General features: G+C 36.3%; 1 protein-coding gene across 3 annotated transcripts in view; it reads right to left on the bottom strand.

Moving 5' to 3' along the window:
- Nucleotides 1–13,446, bottom strand: part of MCPH1 (microcephalin 1) — a 348,942-nt gene that overhangs the window by 298,206 nt on the left and 37,290 nt on the right. For 2 of the 3 annotated variants that reach the window (XM_075556424.1, XM_075556425.1), the window contains exons 5-8: nucleotides 10,308–10,422; nucleotides 7,847–7,987; nucleotides 5,794–5,883; nucleotides 3,876–5,063 (exon numbers count right to left, since the gene is read on the bottom strand). In XM_075556424.1, coding sequence (XP_075412539.1) covers nucleotides 3,876–5,063; nucleotides 5,794–5,883; nucleotides 7,847–7,987; nucleotides 10,308–10,422 — 1,534 coding nt within the window. The remainder of the gene's footprint in view (nucleotides 1–3,875; nucleotides 5,064–5,793; nucleotides 5,884–7,846; nucleotides 7,988–10,307; nucleotides 10,423–13,446) is intronic. The other variant, XM_075556426.1, reaches the window with a different exon arrangement.

Genomic DNA, 13,446 nt, shown 5'->3' with positions numbered 1-13,446 from the left:
ATTTTTTCCCTCATTACATAAATACCTACTAAACAACTATCTACACATCACAATTGTCTCTGAACAAATACTAACTTATTATCTGGTCCCTTATAAATTTTGCTTACTGATATTTATCAATTATATTTCAAAAAGATCTATTGATTCGCTGACTGCAATATCAAAACACTTCTAATATAACAATTTTGTGTGTATTTATGTATAATATACAACAGAAAATATAATCATATGGCGCTAGAGAAGATTTAAAACCCCAAGGACTATGCCAAGAGAATCTGTCTTGGAAGAATTCCACCTTGAGTGCCCCATTGTGGCTGCCCTGTTGTGGCAAGGATGGTAAGGTTCCATCTTACAAACTTTTAACATGTTCTCATGAGAAACCAGACCCTGGAGAAGGACATCATGTTTGATAAAGTGGAGGGACAGAGAAAAAAAGGGGTGCTCAATGAGATGGATTGACACAGTGGCTGAAACAAAGGGTTCAGGCCTGGGAGTAATTGTGAGGATGGCACAAGCCGGGCAATGTTTCCATCTGTTGTACATAGTTGCTGTGGGTTAAACTCAATGGCACTTAACAACAAATACCCCCCAAAACAAACCAATTGCTCTTAAGTTGATTCCTACTCAAAACAATCCTAGAAGATAAAGTGGAACCTCCCTACAGGGCCTGCAAGGGCCTCTTACCCAAGCAGACTGCCAAGTCTCTTTCCTGCAGAATAGATTCCACAACTGCAAAAAATAAAACCCCAAACACTTATCTGTATGTCTGTACCCACACATCCCCCCATATCGAAAAGTTAACATTGTTATTCATGATTGCTTCTAGCAGACAATCACTCTTGCCCATGGTTCATTCTCCATAAAGAATCCAGAATTATATTTAAACTTAAATTGGATCTTCCCCCCGCCCCCCATGTTCAAACCCTTCTGATGACTTATTGTGTTTAAAAACCAAAACAAAACAGCTCAAAGTTCATTTCAAAAACTGTGAAGGGCCTACTGATGCGGTTCCAGTCTTTCTGTAGCTTTTATTGTTTAGCCTCTGTTATCGTTGTAGAAGCTTTAGCAAGTCTGCCAGAATAAGTAGTTAGTAAATGAATTAAAAGCAAAAGATAAAAGATGTGGGAAAGGATAATTTTTCTATTTTTAATCAGTTTTATTATAATGAGAATGCTATTTGTGTACTGTTAGAGAATAATTTTTAAAGTAAAGATTACTAGATAACATGATTTCAAAGATTACTACTTCAAAAAACAAAACCATAAACTTAATTCAAGAGTGTACTGATGCAGTGATTGACGCTCTCAGCTGCTAGACTAGATGTCTGTGGTCCACACCCACCTGCTGTTGTGTAGGAATCTGTTTCCATCATGATGAGCTTAGAAACCTCTGGACACTCCTAGTTGTCCTGTAGTTGCACTATCAGACCGAAATAACTCAGAGGGCAGTGAGTTTGAGTCTCCTTCAGTTCATGTGCAATCAATCTTTGGAACTGAATCTATTTTATAATTTGTTCTTAAAAACTTGATAGCATCTGATCTGTTTTACATTTCAATAATAGTAACAGATTTAACCTAAACATAGAAACTAAAACCATTTTATTTCAACATAAAAGAATGAGAAAGGTATAACTTGAACTGTAGTTTTCACCGCTCCACAATTTCAGCAAGTGTGTATTTCCAAATTAATCTGAGTGCTATATGATTTTATCTGAGGCCTATTAGCAAATTGTGCTGGGATATGCGAGTGCCAGTAGAACTAAGAACAATGTAAAATGTCAGTGAGCCTTAGTCTTATCTTTAAATACAAAGGGTTAGATTTAGGACAGGCATTATATAGTGTTTTCTTATTCTAGAATTCCTTAATTTTCTCTCTTCAGAATTACATTAAAATAGGACAGGCAACCCTATTTATAGAACAAATTATAAAACAGGTTGTCACTATATTTGGGTAAATAAAATCTTTCTTTTCTTTTGTGAATCAAATATAGTTACACCAAGATCCTGCCTGTATACCACCCAATGTCTGTGAACACAGTATGACCAACAAGATCTTAAAATCTCCTCGTTTCAGAAATCTTAAAATCAACTTGTACGCCTGCCCTCTTCTTCTTCTAACTTATCCTGTAGATAAAGGGAAATTAAGTCTTAGCATGGGTAATACAAATAATATTTAGTTCAAGGAAAATTACATCTTTTCTTTGTAACATGGGAATTAAAGTGTACACTATGCTATCTGAAAATTTGTCTTTTCCATTAAATTTATATTTGTATGTTATTATTTTGTTTTGAAATAAAGTCAATTATTGTTCTATATCAACTTTTCAACTGACATACGTAATTTTACAAGAAATATACTGGAAACACACTAAGCCAAAGGAGAAATCGTTTATTGATTTTTTTTAGGTTGGAAAGATAAAACAATACCAAACTCAGTGCCACTCCACCAATTCTCACTCACAGCAAGCCTACAAGGCAGAGCAGAACTGCCCCTCTGGTTTCCCAGGCTATCAATCTGTATGGGAGCAGAAAGCCTCATCTTGCTCCCAGGTATAAATAGTGAATTTAAACTCCTATTTTTGTGATACTGTTTTGGGGGGTAGTAATTCTGAAAAATATGTACACGTGATTTTATCAACTCTCATAACTTCTTAAACAAGGAAGTTAAGACCCACACTGCTCGTATTCAAGTCGCAGTTCTGTGATGGTTATGTGGTAGCTGCAGGGTGCTGTCAGAATGACCACAAGCACAACAAAATCAAATGCCGCCCAATACAGAGGACGAAGATTTAAGTCTCCTATGTTGATTGTTAAAACCTACTTAGGCTTATGAAAAATTGTAAAATTGCTTATTGTTGTTACTTACACGATAATTACTCGTTCATGATTATGTATGTTGTCTTACCCAGTTTATTACTATGATTACATAAGAATAAAGGCACTTTAAAAGATGTTTAAAGCAAAATAAGCAAACTTTAAACAAGGTTTTACAATGAACTTCTTAGCAAAGATATTAATTGTAGTTTTTCTTTATAGCTAATATTGTCCAAGTTTCTTCATAATCAAGTATTGATAATAGTCTCAAATTTACTTTTTCATGTCACATTTTCTTGACAGAATCAATGATTTACTGTATTTTAATTTCTTAAAAAAAAAAACCAACAGGCTCATTGTTATGAACCAAAACAAAAATTTTTTTCCCACACAAAGAATCCAGGACAGATAAACCCTTCAGGAACAATGAGTAGCGATGCCACTAAGGTAGGAGGAATGTGGCGGTAAAAGGGGGAGAAATGGGGAACCAATAGCAATGATTAATATACAGCTCCTTCCCCGACCCCTGCCCCAGGGGGATGAACAGAAACGTGGGTGAAGGGAGACAGCAAGCAGAGTAGGCTAGGAAAAAAATAAATTATCAAGGGCTCATGATGGAAGGAGGGTGTGGGGGAGGAAGGGAAAAAAAAGAGGAGCTGATACCAAGGGCTCAAGTAGACAGAAAATGTTTTGGAAATTATGATGGCAACATATGTACAATTGTACTTGATACAACTGACATATGGATTACTATAAGAACTGTAATAGCACCCAATAAAATTATATATATAAAATTTAAGCCCATGACATAATAATCATGTTATAGTAGAAAACTATAAAGGAACAAAGCCAAAGCATTTAACCAATTAGCCCAGAAATTTAATAGTAGAGTAAGTCATCTCACCCTAAAATCTTTAAAGGCTTTTACCACTGGACATATAACATTTCAAAAAATCAAAGAAAACGCTTTAAAAAAAATTTGAATTATGAAAAAATTGTGAGAAATTAAAGTATGGATATACTATTATAATAAAGCAACTTGAAAAAAGGAGATTCACATACTTTCTTTATATCCTCTGGATAAACTTTCCATTTCTTCTGCTGACTTGTCCACATTATAATCATCTACAAATTTTAGCTTATAATCATGTGTGTCACTCTCGGACAAGTTCAACATTTTAGAAGTACTACTTTCTTTCTGCATGCTTTTACTGTTAATCAATTCTTTTATTTTATTAGTGTTTCTTTTCAAAGGAGTTAAATTACCAGGAGGTCCATTCTCTAGACATTCTTTTTGATGAACAATTTCAGTAATAATACCATAAAAGTTATTTCCTTCTGAGGATGGGCCGTCTCTTTTCTGAGGATCAGTTTGACCAGAAGACTCCACAGTTTCTTCTACTGCATATGTTTCCTTAGTAGTCAGGGCGCTCAAACTTGAACTTCCTTCATCACTTGCAGGTCTCTGAAGACTGGAGCTAGTTTTGGCTGTTAGATTGGTGATGTCAACTGTACTTGATTCCTTACCCATACAGGAAAAATCAGACATTTCTAATGCATATGCTCTCTCATTCTTTGAAAGGCTTCTTCTGCATTTGAACAGAACAGGGCTTAATGGTGACTGAAATTCAGAGAGAAGATGCTTTGAATTCCTTTCCTGAAGATTCACAGGTGAGAAATAATCATCATACGAGAGGTCCTCACAATCAGAAGTCCCTCTGACAGGTGTGGTTGTAGAATGTGGTCTGTTGTCCAACTTGAGCTGTTTCGATTTTGGGATGGCAGATTTTGTGCTGTTCCATTTTTTCTTTAATTTTTTGGGGGGAGGTGAATGTAAGCGTGGTGATGCTCTCTTTCTTTTTGCTGAGAGACTTCTGAGTCTTGAATGAACCGAACAGTGGCTTTTTGTTGAAGACAAAACAGGAGACGTGTGATATTTCTCATCAAGTATCTTTGATACTCCTTCAGATTGCCTTTTTTCAGGAGTGCCTATTTCACCAACAATATTCTCTTGCCAATCTGATTTTTCCTTTGGAAGATTATCCATGGGTCTTTGAGGTGTGAATGTGTTGAGGTAGCTGCAAGATCGTGATGAATGTGTACTGCTTGTTTTCGATACAGGTGAAGACACACAAATGTCACTTCTAATTTCATTACTGAGACTTCCCAATTTTATTTCCTGATTACTCCTTCCTGCGTTTTCACAAATATCATCAAATGGTGAGTGTAAAACACCAGCAAAGGAATCATCTGGAAATAAATTAATAAAGATTTAATTTTTAAAAAGATTAAAAAATTATCCAAATCTCTAGCACAATGCTCCCTATAGGTTCAATGTTTGCTGAATTAATGCGTGGCCTCCACTTTATAAAAACTTCACAAATGCTACAGGCAACACCCAGTGTTCACTTAACACTTTCTGGCTGAAATTACTCACGTTCTACTTCAAAAAAGAAACCCAGGCCAGCGTTAAAACGCTTCCCGTAAGCCCAAAGGAAAGAGCAATGTCATTGCGCAAGAGTGGCTCCATGGCTATTTCAAACCAGAGAATCTGCCTAAATCAGCAACTGTTAATATAGAATCATTTCAACATGCATGGAATTGAATAAGCTTGCCACATGCCACACTCTCTGAGACCTACCTGGTAAGCAGTGTGACATGTTAAGAGTGTAACTGTTAAGTCAGACTGCCTAGGTTGAATCTTAGGTTTCCCACCACTCAAGCACTGTGTGCTAATAATCATGCTGTTTAACATATTTTTTCCTTGGTTTTCTCATCGGCAAAATGAGGATTATAATGGCACCTACTTCACAGTTAATGGGAGAATTACATGCAGTAGTAAGTAGAACAGCGCCCAGATAATAGGAAAAATGCAGAATTCATCAGTTCTACTTTTAGAGATCAGAAATGTTTATATGAACTTTTAAATGAGAAAACAGCAATAGTCTCTCTTATATCATTAAAAAGGAAATCGTTTTACCTGAACATGAAGAGTCCTGTGAAATGTTCAGAGATGCTAGACACAGAGAATTAACTGGACTGTCATGAGACTTTTCAATCATTTGGGAAGCTAGAACATAATTAAAAATTTTCATTATACAACTTCAGTGTTTTATTTTTTGTCTTTTTAGTACATGAAATTGATAGGAAATAATTCATTCTAGCATATAGTATATGCATATCAACTCATTTCTTACACTTCATATCTCCAACTTAATACACAATACACACAAATCTTACCTAAATGTAATACAGATGAGATTCATAAAGCATAATCTATACAAGATATATGTATATATGCATTAAGCATTTACATATAAGCATACACACACACTTAAGCATTAAACTTAAACATTATATGTATTTAAAAAGTTAAACTTTGTCATATTATTTGATTGACTTATTTTTTCATGGATAGTCATAGTAGTTACCTCTGAAATTAGAGCGGTAGTTCTCAATCAGAGTCAATTTTGGGCCCTCCAGAGTCAATTTTGGGCCCTTTTGGGACCTCTGTTTGGCAATGTCTAAAGACATTTTTAATTTTCACAACTGTGAAGGTGGAGTGAAGGAAGAGGAGTCTGCGTTCAGTGACACATCATGGGCAGTCTACAGTGCACAAACAGTCCTCCACAACAGAGAAATCCCAGCCCCAAATGCTGACTTCCAAGGCTGAGAAATCCTAGCAGTGTCACAGACGACATCCATATTATTTATTTTAAGAACATGCTCATAAATGTTATCTTTAAAGGCTGAGTGTACAACAGAAGAAACAAACAAAATAATGCTTTGTTCTCATATCTGAAGACACTTAAAAGATTCAAAAGGAAACTTTTCTATGAAAACATAAGCGAAACACTTGTAAAAGGGAATAAATCATGAAATCAAGAAAAGGAAGGTGAGAGTAAGTCAAGATGATGAAGGTACACACAGATGGGAATTTGCATTTTCAACTGTTTTGCATGTAAGAAAGTGGCAAATTTGACAATGCTAAATTAAGAAAATTCATTCATATACATACACAAGATGGTACACAAATATTTCTGTGGAAACAACTGAGATCTACTTGGAACACTGCTAGTTATCTATTATACCTATGTGTCCTGATGGTACTGTCCAGTAACCACGGGGTTGCTAACTACAATGTCAGCGGTTCAAATCCCCCGTGGAGAAACTTTACGTAAGATCAATTATGAATTGGAATTGGCTCTATGACAAAGTTACGAGTTTTTAATCTAATTTCACTTTCCTCTTAATAACAGAACCTGGTTGTACAGTGAATTATGAATAGAGCTGCTAACCAAAAGTCAGCAGTTAGAATCCACCATTCATTTCAAAAGTGAAAGAGAGGGCTTCCTGCATCTGTAAAGGCTTACAGCATCCGACACCCACCAGAGCAGTTCGCCTGCTGTAGATTGGAACTGATCCTGTAGCCAGTAAGTTTGCTTTTTGGGTTTGGACTTAAGTTAATGCAGCAATACGTCCTTTTTTAAAAACCGTAATCCATCTTAACCATAACCAAAAGTGCTCATATGGCTAAATCCTAGCCAATAAAATTAAGCAGAAATTGGATTTTCTGGGGAAGCTGCTGACAGGGAGCTAAGAGAGCTAGGAAACATTTAAAATTCTGAATGGAAGTAAAAAAAAAAGCCTAGATTCTTGAAGACAGTATTGAACAGCAATAATCTTAAGTGCCTGCACGTCTGGACTTCTTACACACGATTCAACACAAAAAAATACACTTCTATCTCATTTAAGCTTGTGGGGGAGGTTGGCTTATTTTTTTCTATGAAGCCAAAATTAATCTAATGGCATAAATGCACTTTACCTATCCGATGTTCCTATAAGCATCAGAAATATAAATTCAATATATATAGAACACAACTTAAAATATAAATCATAAAACTAACAGATGAAAACATTAAAGTTTCAAATCCTTCTGGTAGAGAAATCAAGACCAAAAAATGGAGTTGTTTTGAGTGAGAACTGACTATTTACTTGTATCATTTTCACATTATTGAATTGTAATCACTTACACGTAGGGGAAAGGTTTTCCCTTTTCTCCTTCATCTCCTGTAATCTCTTCGCCATCACACTATGATGATTGCTATTAACTTCTGTAGGGCTATACATCAATGAAGCATTTGATTCAAATAAAAGAGCACGTACTTCATTATCTGCAAGCACACAAAAATTCATTTTTATATGAAACAAATGTCTAAATTCTACAAAATATGCCATTCAGGATATATTTTTTAGAAATCTAAAGTTCTTCACTCCTAATCCCAATTCGTTTTCTTATCTTTCAACACCAGTATCTACTACTATCTACTATTACTACTAGTAGTAGTCTACTACCACCACTACAACCAATAATAATCAATAACAATAACACTGCTACTACAATGGGTAGTAACCTTTACTGAGCACTTTACCATGTGTCCAGGGTTGTGCTTAGCATGCTCTCATTTAAGCCTCTCCCAAAGCAATGCACTGGGCATGAGGATCCCCATTTCAAGATGAAAACTTGAGCAGTATAGTGAATGATGGAAAGAAGGAACAACTGTAAGTAAAGCAAGACTGCACCACAGTCCCTACGTAGGATTCCTCAACAGTGGTTTTTATCCTAGGATTCACAAGCCACTGCCACCAACCCGACCCTGCTCCATTCCCAGCCCCCACCCACACCCACCAACAGAACTATATATAAGAACTATACTGCATGAAGGAGGGTTAGAGTGATTCTGGCTTCATGAAAGTTCTGGGTTTGGGTGTGGAGAGTACAGATTGTGCATTTCTGAGAAATCCATACATGACATATGCTCAAATTGATACCCCAACTCAATTATAAAACTAAAAATTAATATACTCTTTTTCAATTCTTAAAACCAAACCAGTTGTTGTTATCAAGTTGATTCTGATTCATGGTGACTTATGCATGTTGGAGTGGAGTTGTGCTTCATAGGGTTTTCAATGGCTACTTTTCAATGGCTTGCCTAGTCTGTTCTTTGAAGCATCTCTGGGTGGCCTCAAACCTTTTAAGTTTGCAGCTAAGAGCATGAACCATCTGCATTACCCAGTGATACCTTACAGCACTCAGGCTTGAAAATTACTACTGTATTTCTGGCACACCATTAGTTAATCCCTAGTACCTTATATTTGTTATAAATCAAACACTGCCATCGAGTAAATGCTGACTCATAGCGGCCCTGCTGTGGCTTCCTGAAGCTGTAAGTGTTTACGGAGTACAAAGCCCAGTCTTTCTCCTACAGATATGCTGGTGGCTTCAAACTGCCAACCATGAGGACTGCAGTCCAATGCATAACCACTACACCACCTGGGCTACTTATGTTTGTTATAGCACATGTTAAATTTTGGATTTATCTTAAATATTTTTTCCTTAGGATGGCAAGAAAGAATTTAAAACTAGAGACAGGGAGTATCCATTTGACTGGAGATGTACTTCATTCTGAGTAAAGCATGGAACATGGATTACAAAGACATGACACTGGATGTGAAGGCGCTGCTGCACTGTTACAGGAAAGGGAAAGTGCAGGTGTCAATTAAGAGAATGGGACCAGAAAATGGCAGAACTCAAGCAATTAAGTCAGCATCAGGTGTAAGAGTCCTGATGGACAGCTACTGAGAGAGATGTCCAGGACGACGGTATGATTCTGGCTGAGTTGGTAAAATATTTCTGTTAGGAAAGGACTAGTATCAAGTACATTCATTAGGCAATGGGATGACCGAGCATGGAAATTCATGGTACAAGTAATACCTTCCAATAAATCATCTGCCTATACCATACAGGCTCAGTATTCCACTCAATTCTGTTACACATGTGTCAGATTTAAAATAAAATTTAATGACTGTATTTCAACAATTTAAAATATGAAGAATGTTTAAAAAGGGAAACTAGAAGAATCGATGTTTTTCTCTTACTATACTATGATGTATGCTTGCAAAAAATGATTATTTCTATCAATGCCACATCAGCATACTAACTAATACAGAACACAGTGATAAGGTAAAACAGGGTGGATCACAAGCACAAGATTGTATGCCCTCCAAAATTAGTTTTTAAATCATTAAAGAAATAACATCCAGTGTTTGCACATTCTAAGTAACAAAACTTTAAGACCAAAACCTAAAAAACCAAACTCACCGTCAGAGAGTCAATGCCAACTCAGAGGCACACTCTAGGACAGAGTGGAAGTGCCCTGTAAGCTTCTGAGGCTGTCACTCCTACGGGACGAGACAAGCCCCACCTATCTCCCCAAAGGACCAAGTGCCAGACAGCTCCATAAATTTGATGATGCTAATATTTTGTGGGCAATTAGTTCAACTTTCTGGCCATATCACAGTTAGACCTATTCAATGCCAGGAATATTTTATTTTTTTCTTTCTAGTCAAAAACTACTGGAGTTTCGATTAACAATGGTCTTCAGGCAACTAAACTAAACAAGAACATAAAGGTCAACATATGCCGTGACTTACCCAAAGTTGTCTTTTGCCTTTGTAGTTCTTCACTCATTTTCTCAAATTTCTTTTGAAGTCTTTTATCATTTTCTGGTGTTTTGGCAATAAAATCTTTGGGCTGCATACACCTACGCTGTATAATAAAAACCCCAAACCATATAACTTTAATAATTGTATACTGAACAAGGAAAAACATTTTCACAAACATCTGATAACTTTGGTATTAACAATAAAAGCCTTTAAAAGAAGTCTTTCTTGAACTATGTGAATTGGCAATTTGTGCAATTGGAAAAAAGGGGCAATATCTTAAAAGACCATAAAGAAGGCTGTACATTAGGAATTTTCTTCTGGGCATCTTCAAATCATAATATTCTTATAACCAAAGAAAGTTTCCATCCCCAACACAAAATGAAAAGTAATTTAAAAAAATAATTAAAACTTTTTTTTTAAAAGAAATCACTTACTTATCCTTACTTTTCTACTTCACTTAATTAGGCCAGCTGAAACTAGAAAGCAAAGTCCTATGGGCATAATGGGTTGGGCGGCTAACCTCAAGGTCAATAGCTTGAATCTACCAATGGCCCTACAGGAGAAAGATGAGGCGGTCAGCTTCCATAACAAGTGATTAATTCAGAAACCCTAGCAAGCAGTTCTCTAGTCTTTCTTATAGTGCCATCATGAGTCGGAATGAACTTCAATGGCAGTGGGTTTGGTGTGGTCTTTGTGTCTGTGTTTTGAGGGGTTGTTGTTGCTGGTTTTTAGTGCACTATAGATACAAAATGTGAAAAATAAGGACACTTCAAACACATGAACCCACAGGCTAAATTCACAAGGTAGTCTATAATTTCTGATCTTACCATCTTCAGATAAAAAGAGGAAAGTCTCCTTCAAAACAGTATCATAATATCACAACCTACACACGTTCTTGTCTTCAGAATATATTTCCCACCGTTAGCCCAGTCATCACCAAAAGAACCCAAACGGAACCAGACATCAGATTTCCCTACCACTATTTCTATGTTGACCTCTCTCTTCAAGACAAAATAAATGTTCTAATGTGTCTCTTCATGTTGGGTTTAAGCAACAAGACCAACTTTATGTGTTAGTACTTAGTCTCACCACCTTTTAACAGCCTTAGAGAAAGAACTTCTTTTCGTCATTTAGAACTCTAATTGTGCCCTTGATTCTGAATCTTGCTTTACAAGTTAGTTGTTTACTCATTCATTTAACAAAAAATGTTATTAATGTGTCAGGCACTGGTCTTAATATATGTAAGTGAACAAAAATCAAATAAAAACCCCTGCCCATCATGGAGCTTATATCCTAAAAAAGAATTACAGAAAATAAGTATACTTAGTAGGTTTACTTCCTAACTTACTAATTAATAGTGTGTATGCAGGGTGAGTTAACTCCAACAGACCTCAAATGGGGCCCAACTGTTTTGCTGAAGTATCTACACCGCACTGATTTTTAATCAAGGTACACATAATTATGGATCCAAGGCATTCAAAGGACCATTTGAATCAATTTGTCAACATTGTTTATTAACATTATTTCTTGATAACTTGCCTGGGAGGCTATAATGTTGGAGGCAGTGTATACGGTAGTGTATACAAGTAGCTGCAACAGGGAATATTATACTCCCTGGTTCCAAAGGGCTCTGGGAACACCTATCTACAGTTCCTAATCTAGGAAAGTACACCTGAACAGCCCATCTGAAAGGAGGACAAGTGGAAGCTCCACACAGCCTACCAAGATCTTCTACTGGCAGCCTTTGGCATGCTGTATATCTTTACTGTAGTGCTAGTGCTATACTGCATTCTCATCCAGCAGGAAACTTTAGAATTATAACCCTGATTGATATTTGGAAATCCGATGAATTTTTTTCAGGAGCCAAGCCGAACCTAAATGCCACAGGAGTGCAATATGTTACAAAACAAACCCACTGGGTCTTCATTGATTCCAACTCAGAGATCTTAAAGAACTGAATAAAACTGCCCCATGGGGTTTCAAACGCTATAAATCCTTACAGAACCAGAGTGCCACATCTTTCTCCTTTGTATCAGTTGGTTTTTTTAAGCCACTTATTATGTCTGGAAAAGCTAAATGCTTTCAACACTTTCAACACCAAATCTCCACTCAGTGTAGTACATGAAAGGCATAAATAGTATATATTAAGAAGAAAAAAAGGCAGGTTAAGGGAGATTGGCATAAATGGAAAGGTCTTCTGTTTTAAATGAGTAGTAAGGGTACAAGAAGCCCTGATGGCATAGCGGGTGTGTTTTGGGCTATTAACTGCAAGGTCAGTGGTTTGAATCTACTACCTTCTCCAAGGAAGAAAGATGAGGCTGTGTACTCTTATAAAGATATAAGGTTAAAAAAACCGAAAGAGAACATCTCTGTTCTATAGGATTACTGATTTGGAATTCACATGATGTCAAGGGTTTGGGTCTCATCTAGTTAGAGTAGGTTTTATTGAGAAAATATAATTTAAATAACACAGTACTGAGAAAATAAGTCGCATAAATAAATTTTGGGGGGAAATGTTCTAGACATAGGGAACAGATAATGTAATGGATTTTAGAGAGAAGCAAGCCACTGGGCTTTTATTTCATTTCTTCTACATGAAAAAAAAAAGCAAGGCAGTGTGGCTGGCAACTGAATTAACCCAAGAGGGAATGAAGAAGAGAAAGTCTTTACAGAATCCAGAATAACAGGGTCTAGAGTAAGGCGTCCTGGTGGCAAGGCCAAGTAAGATTTGGATGGCTAACAGCACGCACTATGAGTTGGAATCCCCTCGATGGCAGTGGGTGGGCAGGAGGTATGCATATAATTTGCAGTTGCATTTGGAACAAAAGGGAATGATAATGCTTCTAGACATGGGTCAAAATTTAAGTGCTAACTTGTTTGACAAGTTATTGATACTTCTGACTAGAAAATACTTAGAAGGTTAAGAATATTAAACATTAATGAGAGTGCTAGGAAACAGGTAACTCGTACACCATTGAATGAATTGTTAAAATATTTTGACCCACTAATTTCACTTCTTGATATCTAATAAGCTCATGTATATCAATACGGCATAACAGAAACAGGCAATGATTTGCTGATGTTTTAACAGAGAAAGACATGTTCATGTCATGTAACATAATACAGA

Source organism: Tenrec ecaudatus, chromosome 8 (genome assembly GCF_050624435.1).
Source record: "Tenrec ecaudatus isolate mTenEca1 chromosome 8, mTenEca1.hap1, whole genome shotgun sequence".
Classification (NCBI taxonomy): domain Eukaryota; kingdom Metazoa; phylum Chordata; class Mammalia; order Afrosoricida; family Tenrecidae; genus Tenrec; species Tenrec ecaudatus.
This window is presented reverse-complemented; position numbering and strand designations above follow the sequence as displayed.